General features: G+C 42.2%; 1 protein-coding gene across 2 annotated transcripts in view; it reads right to left on the reverse strand.

Annotated features, from left to right (window-relative positions):
• Amot (angiomotin) overlaps positions 1–20724 on the reverse strand; it is a 58796-nt gene extending 38072 nt beyond the window's left edge. Inside the window, exons 1-5 of one of the 2 annotated variants that reach the window (XM_052170924.1) lie at positions 20649–20724; positions 19594–20290; positions 11543–11605; positions 4875–5023; positions 1899–2832 (exon numbers count right to left, since the gene is read on the reverse strand). In XM_052170924.1, coding sequence (XP_052026884.1) covers positions 1899–2770 — 872 coding nt within the window. In that variant the 5' untranslated portion in view covers positions 2771–2832; positions 4875–5023; positions 11543–11605; positions 19594–20290; positions 20649–20724. The remainder of the gene's footprint in view (positions 1–1898; positions 2833–4874; positions 5024–11542; positions 11606–19593; positions 20291–20648) is intronic. The other variant, XM_052170926.1, reaches the window with a different exon arrangement.
• Positions 20725–21520: the final 796 nt, after the last annotated feature.

Raw genomic sequence — 21520 nt, forward strand, 5'->3', positions numbered from 1 at the left:
GGATTAGAAGCCTAACACCATGGCCAAACCCAAAAACAAACAAACAAGACAAAAACAAAAACAAAGGCAGGTCAGCCTGGGCTTTCTAGTTTCAAGGCACAGAAACAGAGTTAAGACCCACAGCTAATTTAGAAGGAAGGAGAAAATAGATGACCTATCTTCCTATAAAATATGTGCAGCTTAATTTCTTTGGTTGTTTAATCAGTATGGGAAGGAAAAACCCCTCTTTGTCTCATTATTTATTTAGGCAGATCAAAGAGCTTTTCCATGTAGCTTCAAACACTGTGGGAGTCATTTCAGATCACTAACAATACTGGTGAATGAGTTCTGAAAATAGTTTTCCTGGGAAGGCGGGCCATGTGCTGAGCAGGGGGCTTTGGCTTCAGCTCCACACCATAGTCAACAGACTCTTCCACAAGGCAACAGATCAGACGTCAGCCCATATACAGGCCAGAACGGAGGGGAGGCAGTGTCTCAGATGCTTCTATACTGATGAGAAAAGCAAAACAAAAGCCCTGGGCTTCCTTTACATTTTCCTAGCTTGAATGGCTTTTCACTAGGCTATGCAGTCAAAAGGTGCTGCGGGTCCTCTCTGGATCTTCCATTTCACTGGGCAGATGGGAAGAGGGTTCTTGCACTAGTTGAAAGATGAAAATGGGCCTGGTTCTTATCCCATTTCCTGTTCTGAGAAAATTATCAAAAATTAGGCTTCTGTCTTCTGGAAGCTTCAGAGGACCTTGCAAAGGGTTAAGAAATCGCCTTGAGTTAAGAATTAAAAAACCAGTCCTAAACCGGTAAAGCAATGGGAGGAGCTTAACATGAATTGCCCATGGATAAAAGAAAAAAAAATCAGGACCTGGGGGGAGTAAAAGAAATACCAGGAAACTCTTAGCTCAGGCCCACCCCACCCCAAGTGCCTTATCTCCAGAGTCACCACCTGGAAGCCTGGAGGTTCTTTCGCAAAGGAATGAGTGGACACAGGAGGCAAAGAGGAAGATACCAGTGATATCACTGTCTTGGACTGCGAGCCACCTGGGGCTTCAACCCTTCCCGACACCCTTCATTACCTACCCCTGGGAAGAGGCCAGGATACCATGCATAACTGTTGCCAATTCTTCCATGAGTTTAACCCTTTCTGCACACCCTGTCCTAAAAGTCTAGCAAATGTTAAAAACACAAATAATATAAAGAATGACAGGATCTGGTGGGTCGTGCAAAGGACAGTGTGTGCTGAAAGAGTAAGAAATCAGTAGACTTGGGAAGAATGAAAGATACTTAACAGAAGTGATAGTTTTTCATGTCCATTTGAGGAACATCTATGGAGATAAAGTGAATTTAACCTAGATCCTTACAAAACATGAACGGCAGGCAGCTACCTAAGAAACTCAAGAAAAAACAAGAAACAGTTCAAGGCATTTCCTGAAGTTGGACATTAAGTTAATGGCAAGAAATATTCTGACCCTGCATATGTCTATCATTCCTCTTCCACCAACAACCATATCTCCCCAACTGTTTAGTATCAAAAAGCATCCCAATAATTCTCTGAGAAAGTACAGGCAACAGGAAACAGATAGATCAGTACACACAAACAAAAGTGATTTGTGAATCATGGGAGTGATACGCTATTGCAGACTTATTCAAAGCCAAGATGATTTGCCTCTGCTCCTTAAGGAAGGCCTTAAGAACTCAGATGATGGGAAGCATTGACCCCTTTGCCACAGGCCTAGGAGGCAAGAGAGCAAATCAGTAGGAAAATAAAGTATTGCATTGTTCTTCTCTTCAGTCACTAGGCAACTTGTATCAAACACCTGCCCATTCCTTCCCTTAAGATTCCCAGCAGACAGCAGAAGAGGCTAATTGGGGATGAGGCCAGGAAATGACAGAAAGGGAACTCTTACCTGGCTGCCCCATATTCAGGGGGGTGCTGATACCTCATCAGTTGCCCCTCTGTTCTCCCTGGCTGGTTCAGGCGATGCTCACTATAGAAGTGCCCTGGCTCTTGGGACTTGCACACTACAGACTGGGATGGCACGCCCTTGAAAGGATATTCTGGTGGGGGGCCTCGGTGTTCCATGGTCTTCAGACTATGTTGGCTTGGAGGTGGCCCTTGGGCCTTGTAGAATTCACTGGAACTGGTGGCATTCTTGTAGAGGTCATTGGGTTGTGGTGGGGAGAGGGGAGCACTGGTAACAGGCGGGTGGGCTTTCACCCCACTGGTAGCCAATGACATCTGCATCAGTCTTTCGCTCAAGGATCGGACATGCCCTTGCTTAAGATCTCTAAGGCCTTCATCTTGGTGCATCTTGCCAGGAGTGAGTCGCTGAACTGACGGGCGTCCCTCGGTTCTCATCTTCTGGTTAGTGACTCCGGTGACATAGAAAGCAGCCCCAACACTAGCATGCTGTTGGCCCCTGAAGTACTGGGACTGGACCTTGGCTTCTTCATAGGTTGGGAGTTCTTCGTTATTCTGCATTCGAGGGGACAGCTGCTTCTCCATGACGCCGTTTTCTGACTGGATTTCCTGACCCTGGGGTTCTTGGCGAGCAGGGTGTGCCACAAGCTGCTGGTGGTGATCCTGGGAACTCAGTACATCATTCTGAGGGCCTGGGTTCCCACTGCCAGTAGAGAAGGGAGAGCTATTCCCTGTGGCTTGCTGGTGTATGGCAAGGAGACTGCGATTCTCACTGGGATTGCCATAGCGAAGCTGCTCTTGAAGCAGACGTTGCAATACCGTAGTTCCTCCGCTTGGCTGATCGTCAGAATTTCTCATCTCTATAGCTGGCGGTGCTTTGTGAAGAGAGAGAGAAATTGGGCACTTGGGCTGCCCTTGACCTAGGAAGGGGAAACAGGAAGCTTAACATCCAGCTGGTGTATAAATCAGTCCTCTAGGGGGGAAGAAAACGTGTTCTTAGAAGGTGAGGAATCCATTCCAGAAACAAAGCAGGATTGTTATTCATAAGTCATAGATCAATTCCATGATTATTGGCTTTACCATTGATATGTTGAGGAACATCTAGCCCAGAAACTGTTTTCTCTCTTACTTTGATTTAAACAATCCCGACTTAATTAAAAAGAAAAGAGTATGCAAACAAGGGGCAGTCAAGTAGGATGATGAGGGGGGCAGGTTTCTCAGCCCCTCACTCACAAGGCTCATCTGTCTGTACTTTTGTTTATTAAAAAAAAAAAAACACAAACCCTATGGCCATGGAGCTGCAGACAGAAAAGTGGACTGAGCTACCCCCTAAACAGCATTTATCGAGCAGCTTCAGCGTGTGCCCAGAGAAATACAATCCAAAATACTTAAATAAATAACGGGTAAAGAGAGCTTAGCTGGCACCAAGCATAAAAGAAACCTGCCTCCACGTCAGTTTTTCTCAGACTGCTTATAACTCCAAAATATAAACTAAAAAAAATAAAAAAAAAAAAAAAAACACCTTTAGTATTCATTTTGGATGCTCCAGGATTTAATAAGAAAATGGCATTGAACAAATGTTACAGACACTCTTCTCTTTAGGCCATCAAAGAAGAGAGACTAAAATGGTTTGCTGCTGATGTTGGGTTCAACAAGTAGATTTGAAATATTTCTCTGACAACATTTAGAAACTGAAAAAAAAAAAAGTCCATGCTTCAGAATCAAGAATGACGACCACGGCCCTGACTACCATCACATTCTCTTAAAGAACTACAATGGTTGTTCTAAAACAGATAACAGAGGACTTAATAAGATTCAAGTCCTAGTCATACTATGGTACACAGGGTAGCCATACCCAGTACTCTTTTCATGATTTGTATTTTCTCATCTGAGGAACAGAATGGGAAGGCAAGTACATCCCTCATCTCTCTCACACTATCCTACTCGGATCAATTTTGTCAGGCATCCAAAGATTCTTTCAGAAAAAAATAATCATGTTAAGTACTACAAGTAATCACTAATGTTACACAGTGAACTTTTCATTATAAGTATCTGAAGTAACTCGGTGTGAACGCACACATCACGCACAAAGTCACTTTAAAAGTCAACCTACTGAGTCTTGGAGGTTTCCAAAGGAAAATTCCAGACTCTACCTACCAGGTGCTCTTTATCTCAAGGCTATTACGCCACCTCTAAGCCCTCTGCAACTCCCTTTCTTTTGTGCTGCAGGGCATCCAAAAGCTGCTCAGCAGATGGACCTACTCAGCCCCTGGCTTTTCTTATTTTCTGATGGTTATCACAAGTTGCCTTCCAACTGTTCTACGGGATAATCTGACCCAACAAAAGCACTATTTTTTTTATTCAGATAAGTAATTATCTTATTGATGGGTTTGTTTTCCGCTGTTAGAAATGAAACTTGGGGTCTTGGGCATGCTACTTCTGAGCTACATTCCCAGCCCTAGAAGCTCTCTGTCTCTCTGTCTCTGTCTCTCTCTCTCTCCCTCATCTCATCCATATTCTTTTGAGAAGTGGAAACGAACCACCAAAAGGCTAACTAACTTAGCCTCTAATTGCCTTTCTCTTCACTCCAGTGGCATTCTGGGGTTGTTAGATTTGGACTCAAGGATCAGATATAAAAACCTCTTCTGTTGCCTGAAACTGGATAGATTCTTCTAGAAAAAAAAAAAGGTGGAAACAAGAATGTTGTAGTTAAAGCAAATACCACTTCCACCCCTCTCCTGCAAAGCAGGAGAATGTAGACACTGAGCTGTCCCAGACCCCATACCTTCAAAGGTATGTCACCCCCTCCCAGGCCACACCCGCCCATCCAGAACACACGTAAGCACCCAGTCATGTGGATGGACCTGTGGGCCATCACACACACAAATGTAGGGCCCGTTCACGCAGTCACACTGATGCAAGCAGGCATGCACGCACACACCCACCCACCCATGGTCCATACCTATTTCTGCTTTCTTTTAGGCTTAAAGCCTTGATCAGGATAGGGAACTCTTGCTTATGAGCAGCTCCAGAAACCGCAGCGGCTGATTCCCTCTCCCCTAACACTCAGGTTCAGGGTAAGCGCCGGCAAGAGTCCAACCACTGGTCAGTCTGAAATGTTCAGGAGGGGTGGGGGGAGAAATAAAAATGTCGTTTCTAAGTTGCCACCAAGAGCCAGCAGTTAACCAAGTTCCTCCTTCCAAGGGAAAGTGTTGACCCGTGTTGCTTGGCTTTTTAAATGAGTGGCAAAGGCTGTCTACACTAGGGCAGAAAGCAAGCCTCACTCACTGTTCATCAGGTGTGTGTAGAAGGTCATTCCAGTCTCCAAGAGACAGAAAGGCGAAAGTGTGACCCTAGAAAGCACTGCTGTGTTCAAGTCTCATAGCCTTGGAGTGTCAAGCCAATCAGAACCCTGGGTGATGGTAAAGAACCACAACCACTGTTATCTTTGGGACCAATGTTTAGTTGGTGTCAGTAGCAGAATAGGTTTATGAATTTTTAACTGTTTTACAAGCTAGAAGGGAAGAAAGACATCATAAAATAGATCTGAGGTTGAAAGAAAAAAAAAGCCATTGAATATCAAAGTCCTGACTCTACTGCCTCAGCCTTGGGTAGGCAGAAGAAAAACAAAACTTCAACCAAGTCATTTAATATTTATTGAATATTGACCATTCCAGACATTTGCCAGCCTCGTGCTAGACAGACACAATGAGTCATACAAAGATACACACAGTCAAGTCCCTGCTCTCGAGGAGCTTACATTCTGAGCAACAGCTAATCGCTCTGGCAAGCGTAGGGAAGCTGTACATCCTACCCAGTTCAAAGCAGCGCTTCTCCATGCAGCCATCAGAATATGCCTTGCCTTGATTTCTCAGTGCTCCTCTGACCCAGTGTCTCAGCAAGAGGATTCTACTTTTTTCTTTAAAAAAAAAAATAGCTAAGTTCAATTACAATTGGAGATGAGCTACAAACATCCCACAGATACAGATTTGAGGTCATCTTCATTTACAATTTCTGCTTTGAATCTCTCTAAAAATTCCAAGTCCAACCAATGCTGTTATAAAATATAAGAGTGTGTGTTTAGATAAGGTTGCACATGAACCACATCCTGGCCTAGCCATGACTCATCTCTTTAAAGGAAGGGGGAAAAAAGAAGACTTTAATCCACAGCAGAAGCTCTGTAAGCAGCACAGCAATGCAGAAGAAACACATGAGCATTGTATTTTGGGAGCTTGTCCAAAATTTTCAAGTTTTTTTTTTTTAAAAAAAAATCCACAAAACCACACAGTGATTAATTTAACATTATTTCCTTGCAGTGTTGCCAAAAATAAACTAAGCAGATAAAGAGTGAACAAACCCGGAAATTTGTCTTTCCATCTTGTTTTGGTCCCAAGTTATGATCATGATCAAAAGCAAAACTGCATCCAATCTGCAAGGTAATTATGTTAGGGGGTCTCTCCCTCATTTCACAGCAGAGAAGCGACTTTTAATTGGACTCAAAATCAGACTCTGTGGAGAACTTTGGGAAAGAACCACCATGCTTCTTTCTTTTGTTCTAGTCTGAACAAAAATGATTGTCTGTGTTTCAACTGAAACACAAGAAAACAGCCCAAGGCTTTCAAATGGGAGCCTCTGGAGAGAAAGTGCCTCAGGTTTTGTCTCCAGAACTGCTTAGATTCTCTATGCTGATTGAGACTGGCTTTCTTCAGACACCCTGATCTTCACTAGAGAAAACCTTACTTGTCTCAAATCTCTTTTCCCCATAATTTCTTCTCCTCTTGCCTGCATTCTTTTCAACCCCCCCCCTCTCCAATCAGTTTATAGTAACCACTGTGCTCTTCCACCCCCATACCAGATCCTTTCAGTTTCTTTTTAATAGGAAAGTAAATCAGTTCAGGATTTACTGAAAAACAAAGAAACTCTATATACATAGTTCCTGCTATGCTATGGCTCTGTTCGTAAAGACCTTATATTCATCTGGGTGCTAACAAAAAATAAGACATGTTTAAAGACACAGTTCCTTGCCTCATGTACAACTAAAATAGTATGAATCCTACAACCTTTAATTTGCACACACTTTTAATCATGCCACTGCCAAGGATCTGACATTATCTTCAATCAATAAAATAACCTTGTTGCTCTTGGACACACAGTGTGCCTTTGAGGATATTGGATGGGAGAAGAAAGGAAATACCTAGCTCTTTCTTTAACAATGCAAAATAAAACCATACATTCGGCTCTTCGGTAACATAACAACAAGGCAGCAAAGTGAAGGTCAATTCTTATTCCATTTGCAGCCATTATCCTCTCCCTATACAACTAGAAGTTGAGCCTAGCACACTAGTGAGAGCTCAGATGTTTCTCAAGCCAAGACCCAGCAAAATGAACACTGCCAGGACAAACCACCTTTATACCCTTCAAATGAATTCTCAATGAGCCTATTAGGTTTTTCTAACCCTTGTTCTACTTCCTCTCCATTCAGCCTCCACTTTACCCCAAACAAAGATGGAAAACCTAGTCTAGGAAACCTTCTTCCTATGTTAAATTTGGATCAATCTACCTCATACTTAATTTCCAGATAAATGGAAAACATCCAGGTCAAAATTTCTGTGACTATGACACTGTGAATAAAACATCACACGGACACATGCACACCCTCATTAAAAGCTAGAAGTGTGGGCTGGAGAGATTCCTCAGTGATTAAGAGCACTGATTGCTCTTCCAGAGGACTAGGGTTCAATCAATTTTCAGCACCCACACAGCTCACAACTGTCTGTAACTCCAATCCCAATACACCTCCTGTCCACCATAAGCACGGCATACAGATCATGCACAAATACACACAGGTCAAACATCCATTCAAATAAATAAATCTAGCAACAGCAAAAAGCCAAGGAGTCCCAATGTATTCTCATGTGCTGTCAAGTGGGACTGCTTACTGGCCTGATCTTTAATAGACATGATCTTTCCCAAGAAATCTTGTGACACAAAGCATGCATTCAATTCCTTGCATAGGATATCATGAGTTTAACAGGTAATCGGGGGAGCAGTAAAACCACCAGAGAGGCAAGGGTTCTATAGTCTTACTGCTCAACTTCAAATCTCAAATCAAAGTCTTTATTAATTGCCCTCATCCACGTTTCTTTATACCCATGGAGCTCAGTGGTATCATGTACAAGTTAAGAACAATGCTGTATACAACACATAGTTATTATAAACACTCAGATGGGTAGAGATGTTCAATGTAAAATGTTGGGCATGGAGCCTGACACACAGTAAAGACTCCCAAAGTTAACTATTACTCTAATTACCATGTCAATTTAGCTTTTTTCTAGTATATTTTAAAAATTTATACCAGGTAGTGGTGGCACATGCCTTTAATCTCTACACTTAGGAGGCAGAGTCAGGTGGATTTGTGAGTTCGAGGCCAGCCTGGTCTACAGAGTTGAGTTCCAGGAGAGCCAGAACTACAAAAAAAAAAAAAAACATTAAAAAAAGATTGTTTTATTTTAAAGTCCCTATTTGCATCTCAGTTATTGGTGCAGGGTTTCTTAAGCCATCAACTGTCAAATATGGGAAGACTCATGGGAGACCACTTAATGCCCCACACTCCAGTGACTCTTGCACCAGATTGTCATTTGCTCTTGCTTAACTCCTCACTTGCTTAGAGAATGCGTAACGGAAGAATGAGCATCAATCATTTTCACCTGCTTAGATCACGATGGAAAATAGTTGAAAGGCCTTGAAATTTTTAAGGCTTACCAAGCATCTCGTGAGAGATCTGTTTCTAAAACACTAAGTCATTTACAAATTTTTTATTGCAATCTAATTTGTTTAATGTGTGTGTGTGTGTGTGTGTGTGTGTGTGTGTGTGTGTGTGTGAGTATAGCAGTGTGTGGGCATGCATCCCATGTTGTCTATGTACAGATCAGACGTCAACTTGTAGGAGTCACCTCTCCTTCCACGGTGAAGCCCATGGAGATGGAGCTCTGCTCTTCCCAGGGGTGCTTTAACCCATTGAGCCATCATGCCCAGACCAGAACTGGTCATTTCTTACTCTACTTACACTTTAATTTACTTTGCATTGAAGCAACTAGTCCAAACATAGTGATAGGTATATTTATATCACATAGGGGGCTAGCAAAACACAGATTAGTAGAGTGAAATTTGTTGTCAACAATCTATCTTCTGATTATATATATATATACATTTCAAAAAAGGATAATTCAACCATTTTACCACATTTCACTGCTTACAGCCTCAAAAAAGTTTAAGAGATCCATAAAATCAGAATGAACATAAAAGGAAAAGGGTGTGTACCTGTTGCCTTAACGATTTTCTCCCACTACAATACTGTGATTTACACTTTATTTTCATAAACAAGATGAACATGACATGCAAATATTTATAATAAAGAAGACAAGTCACTTATAACTCCAGTACTTCAACACTGTTACTATTACTGAACATATTATTTAGGTTTTTGTAAAGCAAGGAAACAAAAATCTGTTTTTGTCTTTTAGAGACAGGGTCTTCCTGTGTAGTCTGGACTAACCTGGAACTCACTATGTAGTCCATGATGGCTTCAAACTTGTGGCAATCCTGCTCAGTTCAACCAGTGCTAGGACTACAGGTGTGAGCCACAAAGCAGCACAACAAGATATTAATATGCTCATAATATAGGCTCTTACACTTCACTTTATTGTGAGCTTTGTAGTTGTGTTTTGGCATAGATGTCATAACAAATATTCTAATAACCATGTGATAGCCCATTAAACGGATGCACTTACCCATTTTTCAACTATTAAGATAGTCAAATGGTCCAGCTTGTGCTACTTTAAATAATATTATAAAAATGTCTCTGTGAGTTAACCTTTTGCCATATTTTGGAAAATCTTTTCTTAGTGATATTACTAAAATCTTAATCTTAATAAAACATATTGGTTCTTAATGATACAACCCCACAAATGAAATAAATGAGTCAAAGAGCACACATTCGTAGACAATCCATTAAAAAAAATAAACAAAAAGTAGCAAAACATCAAAAGCCCCATGGAATCTTTCCTTTACTTAATATATAATGTTCTTCTGCTCCTATTTCTTTACCAGGTCAGAGCAGGGCTCTAGGGACACTGGGAAGCTACAGCCAAAAGAATCAGTGTAGGACCTCAGTGGCTTTTGAAATGGCAGAGAGTGGAATGTGGGCTCCCCTAGGAATCTAGCTTGCATGCACTTGCCCCAAATTGCCACTTGGCCAAGAAGCTAATTAGCAAAAACATCAGATGGGTGAGAACAGGTTCATGGCCTGTAATGGCTTATATCATCTTTCATTTTTGCCCTTGGAAAGATCTGACAGTCAGCTTGAAGACATTCAGTTCTGGTGACCCAGCCTGCTACATTCTGAAAAGGGAATTTGTTAGTTTCGAGATCCCCATTTCAATCTATGCTAATGGGCGTGTTGCTGTGTAAAACTGAATGCACATGTGTGTGCCTCTGTTTGGAGCTTCGGTGAAAGTAGCGCTTTAAGAGGGTGACCTGATTTAATAAAATAAGAGTACATGCCACCTGTTTAAATGGTCAATGTGACAGAGGTTTTAGGTAGTGAAAGGAGCAGTGCTGTCCCTGGCTTCACAAGAATAGACACGATAGTCGTTTATTTTCTTCAGTTCTTTGCCAGAACTCTCAGAAAAGTGCAGTTCAGCTTTCGATCTCCTCCTTCAAAGACTGTAACTAATTCTTCTCCATTTCTTCGCTGCCCTGAATTCTCCTCAATCTAGAGAATAAATTCTGTTCCCTTTATGTTGCTATTGTACTTTGTATATAACTTAATTTTAGCACCAATCACAGTGTATTTTCACCAACATTTAGTGACTGTTTACTATAGCTAAGTGTTTAGCTTTAGCTTATATTAAGGAGTAGGGGAAAAAAACCCAACAGCAAATAATCAGAGCCCAGGCATCAGGAGCTCCTGAGAAATTCAGGTGGGTCTAATACAGTATTTCTGCAGAACACAGCACTATAGTCTATCTCTGATAATGCAGAAGGGGAAAGTAATCTCTGAGCTCTGTAGAAGGCCCTGAATTTACAGAAATATATCTTTGGAAGTCATTGGTATATGGTTAATTGATGAAGTCATAAGGGAGAACTGGGGTATACAGGGGAGGAAGAGAGTTCACCAGGGCTGATAGAATGATGGACCCCAAAAGAAAACAATCATTCGAGAATCAGGTACATTGTAAATGTGAAACTAATTCCTTTATAAATAAACTCTCGAGTCCTCTCCTCTATATGACTTCAATGAAGAAGACCTTGCTTCAGGGATCAAGTCCCCAGAAGTAATGTGGAGATATGAAAAAAGGTAATTCTCCTCTTTTGTGCTTCTAAGTGTCCAAACAGAAAGCACAGCAAATTGAGCCAGAAACAGAAGATACATGTAACTTGCTATGATATGAGATCATCGAGGCCATGGGATAGGTGTATACTATTTCTATCCTAGAATGTAAAACAGGAAATCATACATTCAATGTGCTCAGGAGCATAACATGTGAATGATGACTTTCCAAAGATCTGGATAGAAGATAAAATGAAAGAAAAGGGACAGAAGTCAAAGCATGTTAACATGATTATTACCTTTTGCTTCTCGGCCTTCTAAGAAGTTGGTGGTTCTTTCACTCCCGCTGATTTTCTCAGCAGCTATAGATGGAAACAAAGGCAGATGTGATTAACTCTACATTACAACCAGAGAAACATGACTCCAGAACAGATAGCTAATGTTAATTAACTTGATCAACATTTTGCCATTGTCCACCAGTAGGATTGGGATCAGAACCAAATCTTGGGACTTCCTGTCCTATGTAGGTAAAGATAAAGTCTCTCATATGTTCCTTGTCTGGTTTTCAAGAAGACAGGTCACAAAAGAATTGATCTAATTAAATTTAAATTTTAGTGTAAAAAAAAAAAAAGGAAACTCACTCAAAAAGCCAAACTCACTCAGCACTTCAACAGTATGTCTAAGTGTGTTCCCCCTACGAGAAAGGATCTCAGACCTTTCCCCAGGCTAACATAGGGATAAATATCTTCATGTAACTCTCATAGGGGTGTTCTACTGACATAATTCAGGTTCCCCCATTTTGTAATATGACATTGGAAAGGAGCCCCATTTGCCTGGAGTCAGGGTTTTCTGTCTGAGTGAGGCTCAGGTGCTCGCTGCAGGTGTGGCATCATCCAGCAGGTGCATGGACAAGAGCCAATGTTTCATATCGGCATGGCAAAGAACCTGAGTCACTCTCCCAAGACACAGACAGCCCCTCCTCCTGCTGCTGACCTGCAAGCACCAGAAACCCAGTGTGTCTGCGTTGCTTGACAGAGCTGAATTTAGACCTTGCCTTCTCCAAGTATTTGAGTACAGATCAGTTATGCCTCATGCCATATAGCCAAAGTAACTGCCCCAGTAACAGACACTAAGGTAAGCATGGCCCATGGGTAAAATAAAGCACCAGGGACCATGTCTAAAGAATGACCATCTCCTACAAGTTATGGAGGGAAGTGAGTCTCAAAATAGACTTATATTGCATCCCTTTATAGAACATCTAGTCTTCTGCAGATGGTCCTGAAATCTCAGAAACCAAGGGTTATTTCCCTAAAAGAGATAAATTAAAACAGAAACTATTAGGAAACATATGCTCTGAAGGTTAGTGCACCATAACCCTTCCCCTTCATACTCCTAAAAGTGCTCAGCCTGGTCATAGAAAACAACCAGGTCAGAAAATTTGCCACACTTCCCTACATAATCCTGTTGAGCACCCTCAGGCAGAAAGAATCCTCTAGGGGGTGAAACAGGTCATCAATATTTTTCTTAGCTCCAAATACTATTTGTTTTGGAAAACAATCTACCTTTCCCAATGTGTACCCACCCCTCTCTTGCCCCCAACACATGCATGTATTGAGGGCAAACACACACATGCACACGCACACAGAGTGTGGAGGGATACAGAGAGAAGACGATCATACAAGAAGGGAAAATGAAATAAAATGGTGTGTTTTCATAAACCATTATATTTCCCCAATTCACACAGGCAACTACCCATTAGGGAGTAAAACAAAGATCTGAATGGAAAACCCAAATGTAACAGAGGAAATTCTATATTTTCAGGATTGGCACTCTAAATGCTTTTCCTCATCTGTGATATTTTTAAATCTTAGTTCACTATCACATAAGGAAGAATGTCACTAATTCAGTGCAAACTGGAGCCCCCTTGAAAACAACGAAAAATGCATAAACGATGCGCTAATTAGCTTCCTAATAGGGAAGGTTTTAATTGAACTTTTCTATAACAACCTTCATCAAAGTTTCCAGGACAACTTCATAAAAGATGTCAAGTCTGGCCCATATTTGTATCGCCTTAAAATAATTCTCAATACACAGAAACAGAAAGCTGATTTCGCTCCAATGCTGTTAACACTCAGGCCACTGCATTTTCTGATGTCAGCAATCCCCTTCCCACAAATATTCCAAGTATGCACCACCGTCCTTCTCCTTTCAATTATGTGGTTTCTCTGCTCTTTTCCTGATTGAGACCAGGCCTCTCGGATAATGAGAAGCATGTGTTGGGGTAAAAAAAAAAATCCTTAAAAAAAATACATACATCAGTTTCATCTGCATCATACATGGGGGGAACCAATCACTTGTTCCTATCAAAGGTATCAAAATGTGAAGTTTACTGAGGGACATTGGAAGATCAGCATCAATGTGTAAAGGTGATCAGTTATTCTAATCTAAAACAACACCAATAAATATAAGGGAGACAACCCCCCCAAGTCCACTCTTTCTAGCTTGGCCACATTTATATTTAATGTTATCTTAATGTTGCCTTTAGGGGTATTTAAATTCTGACATACACATGGAAATGAGCCACGAATTGTACAGCAAACATAAATATTCCATCATTAATAAAAACCAGCTGTGCACAAAACACAAGAGCTGGGTTTCAGTCACTGGCTATCAGTAGCATTTGTCACAGGCAAATATTCCTCAAAACTTTTCTCCCTGAAAACACAGACCCATTGGCATTTGCTTTACTCTAACATTTGAAGGTACTTTCAAGACTTCACTGGTTATGTGGCTGCATTCCAACTAATGGCACTTTCTCAAACTGTTTTTCCTCACCCTGATTGTCACTACAGTCCATTTAAGTTTTACATCAACCTATCACAGAATATGAAAATATTTAAATTTTTTGGAAAAACGTTGAGAGGGTCAAATAACACAAATGTAGGGTCAATCTTAATTATAGTCAGTAAGGCAATGGGGCACCAAAGGGCACTGTATGTTATAAGAGAGCAAAAGCTCATTAAACATGAACACCTGCTCAGGACCCTATAATAAGCCTTCTCTGCCATCATACGAACACCTTTCATCCAATGACCTCAAAGCATGTGCCCAATATGAAGCATGCCTAAACACCTCTGTGAAGTATTAATATCCTCGCTTCCCAGAAGGGTAACTGAAGCTTAGAGCAGCTAATTCAGCTACCCTTGGTCACATGGCAAGTCAGTGAGGGGCTGGGGAGAGAATCCCAGATCCTGGCTTCAAGTCACACCGACTAATGCCACTTCAGGCTGCTGGAGAAGGAGTGAAAGTGACTTCACAAATGTCAAGTAAATCTGCAGAGAGAGAGAGAGAGAGACAGAGACAGAGACAGACAGAGAGAGAGAGAGACAGAGACAGAGAGAGAGACAGAGACACACAGAGAGATTTGTATAAAAAATTATAAGCAAATATACCTACCTGAATTTTACCCCCAGGAGCACAAAGTATGAAGCATATATTCCTGTATTTCACTTGGAAATTTATACATGCTACAGATGTAGATTTTAGTATTTATGCTTTGGCTGGAAAAATTTCATTGAATTTGTGGAGAAATATTATTAGTTTACCAGATAACAAAAATTAGACATCACACACAGATTACATTTTATTTATTAAAGGAAAGTTAAAGTTCCATGAAACTGAAGATTCACTATGTACTAAAGTTCTCAAATAAAAGAACCTGTGTGTGTGGACCATGCGACTGTACCTATACACTCTGTATTCCATTGTGTACAAAATCCGTTTCCTTGCTGTTTCTTTTTTCCCCAGTCTGGCAAACATTATTTTTGAAGCTATCAATCAAGCACATCTAGGCCTTCCTGATCCCCTCCCTTCCTCACTCTGGATCCTTCACAGTCCATCCGAATGTATCCTATCTTAATGAAAGATCAATGATGTAGCAATTTAAAAATAATTTCCAATCAATTAGATCAGTAAACACTGGATTATGGTTTGGTTTGTCTTCGTGTGAAGAGTGGAAGAGGAGTGAGGCCACTTACGTAAACCACCTCTAAATCAGGCAATTTTTAGAGCTCAGTGAAACCTATCTGTGCCCCTTGGTGCACCAACGAGCAACACGTATGAGATTCTTGATATGTAGTCATTGGTTCATACTCTATACCAGTTTACAAAGCTTTGTCTCCAATGAACTCTTATTGAAAAGCAACATTACTCTTATGGCCCAATGTACGGAAGATCCACAGTCATAGAGGGTCCAGGATTCTTGAAATTTTGTAGTGACTCTTGGGTTTATTATTTTAGCAGTATCAAATAATAAATTCTATATAGATGCATTATTACAGACCCATTCCCCCAAACCACCCCTACATACAGAATGAGTACAGGATTGTGTTTGTCCTATTTACCTCACTCTGATAGCCATCCTTCAAAGGCACACCAGATAAATGAGGCCTCAAAAGACAAGCATAAACTTTTGAAAATTGACTATCAACATCACTCTGCCCAGTCTCCACAATTTAGAGTGAGGAAATGTGCCTAAAGCCCAGGCTCCTCCCACCAGTGAGTTCACCCAGAAAACCTAAAATGGTATCAGTGACCATTGTTTGCTAAAATAAAAAATAATGTCGGTCCTTGTGTTAGTCAAAAAAAAAAATGGAAATAAAATATTTTACCAAACGAGGTGGATAATCTTAGACATTCAGAATCTACAAAGTTAGATTTGTTTCTAGAAAGTAATGCTAAATCCTTTCTGCAAGCATGTGTAGGCTAAATCTAATGTGGCCAGCATTATTACAAGCCACAATGATATAGACAATTAACTCCATCCCATACAACAAAAGGCTTCAAAAGCCTAATAATAGCCTCATAAGAAATAATCAACACAGTAAATGCTAATGCAGTCCTTCATGCAATAAATATGTTCCCGAAAAAGCCCAGATATAGTGAGGGTTTTTTTTTAACCTATCAAGCAATGGTTTAAAGACACTAAGAAAGCTAGCTCTGTTCAAGAACTTTTGCTTTTATAAGGCAAATGACCTTCTACTTTCTTTTCTTTCTTTTTTCTTTTTTGTTCAAATTGTGTGTGTTGTACGTGGAAGGGGCAGCTTCCTTAAAAAGGGTCAGAAGCCCACCATGGAGGCCAGTGCTTTGGTCTCCCAGCCTGTTTAATACCCCCGTAGCTCCTGCAGCTAAATTCTAACCTTTGACTTGGGGGTGGAAACCTAGATTTTGGACCAAAGTCCACAAAAGGCAAGAAGGAACGAAAAGTAAGTAATGCTAAAGACAACGCATCATAATAAAACACTAACAAAAATTCCTGGGGACAGAAAATCAATAGATCACGATTCTAAACAAATTGGTTTACTCCCCAGCTAATTAACTTGTCACACAGATCTCTAAACCCACTGAATCCATGGGAGAAAGAGGTGATGTAATAGGAGATTTGGAAACATTTACCATCCTAAAAGGCTAGGCCCCGACCACACACACCTCTCTCCACCCCTTTCAGTGGGTTTAAGCTGATCTTAATGGGTGCAAAGGACAATTTCTACCAGACAGTCCTGAAGAATAGACTGTTCTCATGCATTCCAAATGTTCAGTCTCCATGGAGGAGGCTACCTGGCCACAAGCATTTCCCAAGAGGGAATATATCCCCTACTCCTCCTCAGTGGTAACACTGCCTCTGTCCCAAACAAAACAAAACTGCTAACCATCCTGAGAACGTGGTGGGGGTGTGTGTGTGAGTTTTCTGGGATAAAGGAAAAGAAACATTAAGAGGGGAGCAGGAGGGTGTGAGAAACTCCTCTTGTCTCCAAATGGAAAGTAAGCCTAAAAAACTGGATCAAAAGAAGAAGGGAGTGGGGGGGGGAGGGCTGTTTAATTACAAAGACACCATTTAAAGAAGGCACAGGCCCTGGGAGGGAGCTCTTAGGAGAGGCCCAGAAGCAGATGTGCGCACTTAGAACGCTGGCACTCAATGGGACCTCAAAGTCAAAGTAACCATCCCTCTATCTTCCTACTAGTCCATTCTCAAAAGCATCAGAAGGTCTCCTTCATTCTATAACAAAAGTAGAGGAAAATCAACCTCAGAAAATGCCTGAGTTATGCATTAGTCTATTAAACCTTGCTTCATAACTAAAAAAAAAATTACATTTGATTTTCCAAATCTCAGTGACAACTATGAATTGCTAAAATCTCTTTCTAATTTTTTTTTTTTTTTTGGTCAAGTAAGGGGACTTGGGATATCCATGTAAAACTTACTGTACATACAGGTGGAGTTACGGGATTACTTTGTACCTAGGCTGTGAATTAGAAAGAAAATTATGTTTCAATTTTACAAAGACACAAACTTTTTCAAAGTATGAAGGGACTTAAAATGAAATACGACGTAGCGCCAGAAAGGGACCATAAAGGACACCAGGCAAACCCGTTCCGAATGGCTGGGACCTGAGTTATCTTCTGTAAATAGATGCAGCTACTCCACAACCACCTGGCTAGTAAAATGTCCCAGGCCAGTTTTAAAATGTAGTTTGGTCAGGTCAGCTTTTCCCTCCCAGCTGATCTGAAACGTGATAGCCTTTAAAATTGTCACTATGTAACATTGTAGCATTCCTTCTCTGCCTTTCTGACCACCCCTTACCCCCTTCCTGAATCTTCCCCACCCCACTGTAAAAACCAACCAAAGATTTTTATGTAAATCTGTTCATTATTTATTCCCTAAACAATAAGCAAAGGCTTCGGGACATCTCCGGAACAAGTCTTTCAACCCAATTAGTCTAAAGCCTGTGGCACTTGCCCAAGAGAAGAGAGACAGCTGACAGGTAAAAAGTTACCCCTTGTCCAAAATGGCATTTCGGACTTTTCTTAGCTATTGAAGGAGGGTACGCAAAGGTCTTAGGTAATCTCCCAAAGCTGGCCTGAGAAAGAATGGGTTTCACAAGGCCAGACCCAAGAAGAGTTGCACATATTCTTAGCCCTTCATCACTAAAGATTATGGTTGATTAACTTTCTAAATGAGAGGGAACAAAAACTTATAGTATAAGTTTTAAATTGTCTCCCCAGGTCTGGAAGCAAGGAGCAGTAACTGGAAAAGCTTTTCCAAATCTTCCTCTTTCATCTTTCATTAATTTGTATTCAGTGCCTTGCTGCAAATTATTCACATATTATGATTTATTAACAGCAATCATCAGGGACTGCTCGTGGTCTATAAAATCTGTCATTCTCCCTCCTTTTCCTTCTCTTCATCTATTTATGAAGATAGGTCTTGCTGTTGATGAACAAAAAGTACCGGGGCCGGGGCTCGGACCTTAAATCAACCACCTTCGTGATGTTGCACAACTACTTATTAAAATCTTCTGACTTTATGAAGCAAATAACGGCAATCTCCGCCCCTGGAGTCTCACACAACCACCACTACACATGCTTGCATATGGGCGAATAGCTGTGTGGTTCATTACTTCCACATTTTAAAACTTGAAGAATTCATGGCCTTGGGGTCAGGAAGGGTGAGTTCTCAACCCAAGCCTAAGCTCTTAGGAGAAAGCCATTTTAGCTATCCAAGATAAGGGCAATTCCTCAAGCGGGGCTGAAGGTAGACCTCCGAGTCCAGTCCCTAACTTAGCTGCGGGACAGAAGGTAGACCTCGGAGTCCCCAACTTAATTGCGGGACTGAAGGTAGACCTCGGAGTCCCTAACTTAGTAAGGGGACTGAAGGTAGATCTCGGACTCCCTAACTTAGTTGAGGGACTGAAGTTAGACCTCGGACTCCCTAACTTAGTTGTGGGACTGAAGATAGACCTGAGTCCCCATGTTAATTGAGGGACTGAAGGTAGACCTCGGAGTCCCTAACTTAGTTGTGGGACTGAAGAGAGACCTCAGAGTCCCCAAGTTAATTGAGGGACTGAAGGTAGACCTCGGAGTCCCCAACTTAGTTGTGGGACTGAAGGTAGACCTCAGAGTCCCCAAGTTAATTGAGGGACTGAAGGTAGACCTCGGAGTCCCTAACTTAGTTGCGGGACTGAAGGTAGACCCCAGCATCCCTAAGTTAGTTCCTTAAGCGATCAAATCAGTAGGGACCTGCAGGAACCCAGGGAGAAGGTAAAGTAGCACCAAGCAATGGTACCACTTCCAGCATCTCCACCTTAAAGTAGGACAGGAACCAATATTTTTAAACTGCGTTAAATAAACTTCTTGCACATCTCGGAAAAACTCAAGGCCAGCAGCAAAAAGAGTAGAACCTACAGACAACCCGACAGGCGTATCCAACCTACTCATAAATACGGGCATGATCAAGTTTACAACACCACAGATTATTGCCCCAGTTCCCCGCAAAAGTAAAAAACGCTTCTCCTACCTCTGAAAGCAATGTAGACAAGGTAAAGACTCTGTCTGCAACCTCAAGTGGTTTTGGTCCCGGGCCGGAGGCCAGGGATGGGTAGGGAGGAAGCCCCAGGTCCCGGCTACTCCCCACCTCGCTGCTCCCTCGGGTCTCTCCTTGGTGGCAGTGGACGAGCAGGATACCGGGCCGGAGGGTGGAGCAGCGGATGGTGAGAGGCGAGATAGGCTGGAGGTGGTGGTAGTGGGGGAAGGCGATGAGAACTAAGGGAAGGGACGAAAGAGAAGGGAGACGGAGGGGTAATTCAGGGGTCTACCAGCGATCGCAGCCAAAAAGCTCCTCGGAAGGAAGGGGCGTGACTGCGATGAAGGCAGCTCCTGAGAGAAGGGTGAGAGGTAGAAGCAGGGGAGGCACGGTGGCTTTTCTTCAGGCGGTGAGCAGCTAGGACCGCCCACAAGGAGGGGGGTGGAAGAGGGAATGGGCAGGGCGAAGGGCGGGGCCAGCAGGGCGGGAGGGAGGCCCGCAGGACAGTGGTGAAGGGGAGGAGGCGGCACTCCAGGAGGCCAGGCGGCCTTTGGGCGGGGAACTTTCAAACAATTGATCTGCAACGTTGGCTAGGTTCAGGGGTCTGGGAGAGATCTAGGATAACGCACAGCCTCTTCCGTCTTCCCACGTGGCAGACTCTACTTGGTGATGGTAGTTCCGATAGTGTGTACTGGAATTAAAGCGGGAGAAAGAAAGGCACGGGTTTGATTTTTGGTTTTGTTTGTTTGATCGGTTGTTTTATTCTTTTTTTTTCCCAAAGACTTCAATAGTCTATGGCGGCAGAGCACCAGAGATGCGTGGGAGAGTCAGCACAGCTCCCAGACCCATGGCGGGAGGAAGAAAAATCATAGAAATGCATTTAAAAAAAAAAAACGGCACGGAGTCAAAGCGTCACAAAATTCAGGAACAGTTCTCCTTCATCCCCCTCTCTTGCTTCCTTTGGCCAGCTGGCAGCTCACCCAAGGCAAAACCCACGATATCCCCCTTTTTCTTCCGTCACCCTGCCCCACAAGCCCCAAACTTCTTACACCTTCTTCCCCAGCCTCTTGCTCCAAATTTCTAGAAGGATCCATGTCCCCCTCCTGGAGGCCAGTCACTAGGGCGCCAAAGGATGGGCGGGACTCAAGAGAAGCTCCACCTCTTGGCCAGGCTGGGTGTGCTCGCCTTGGCAGAGCGGCCCTGAGTAAGACCCACCCACCATTCTTTTACATCTACTTATTGGCCTGTCACGCCTGCTATTGGCCTACGATTGGTCTTTTCAGTTGCCAATCCTATCCTTTGATCCCACCCGCCCTTAAAATTAATAAAACTAAACAAGAGACTATTGTCCAGCTCTCCGTTCTCCCCAGCAGAAGCTCGGGATAGATGAGATATTGACTTCTCAGTCTCGAGAAAGGGTGCGACAGTGTGTTAGCCAACTGAGAGATAACTTTATATTTAAAGCACTGTCCAACTTTCTGGGAATAGATAACTTTTTCCTCTTAGTTCATTAAACCTGAAAAGGGGAAGTACATGAAGTGTCATTGTGGTGCTCGCATTTCCTTCCAGTGAATGATATTGCTCAAGTACACAGAGACTTGAGTACTACAGCATCTCAGGACAGGACACGGGGTGGGAGTTGGAATCCCCAATTTAATATCTAGGTAAATGAAAACACAAACACTAAAGGGGAGCAAAATAACCAGGAGGTTGGAATCAAAAGAAAGAATTCGTTCTCGGCTCTAGCACACATTACTACGTGACTGTGTGACTTTTAGAGGACTTTAATTTCTCAGCCTCAACATTCTTACCATGAAAGTTGAAGCTGTAAGGCATGTACAGTGTTCTAATCTGTACAGATGTGAATGAAAGTAAAATGAAATCTATACACACACTCTACATCACTCCCCACTTATGTGAC

The sequence above is a fragment of the Apodemus sylvaticus genome, chromosome X, assembly GCF_947179515.1.
Source record: "Apodemus sylvaticus chromosome X, mApoSyl1.1, whole genome shotgun sequence".
Classification (NCBI taxonomy): Eukaryota; Metazoa; Chordata; class Mammalia; order Rodentia; family Muridae; genus Apodemus; species Apodemus sylvaticus.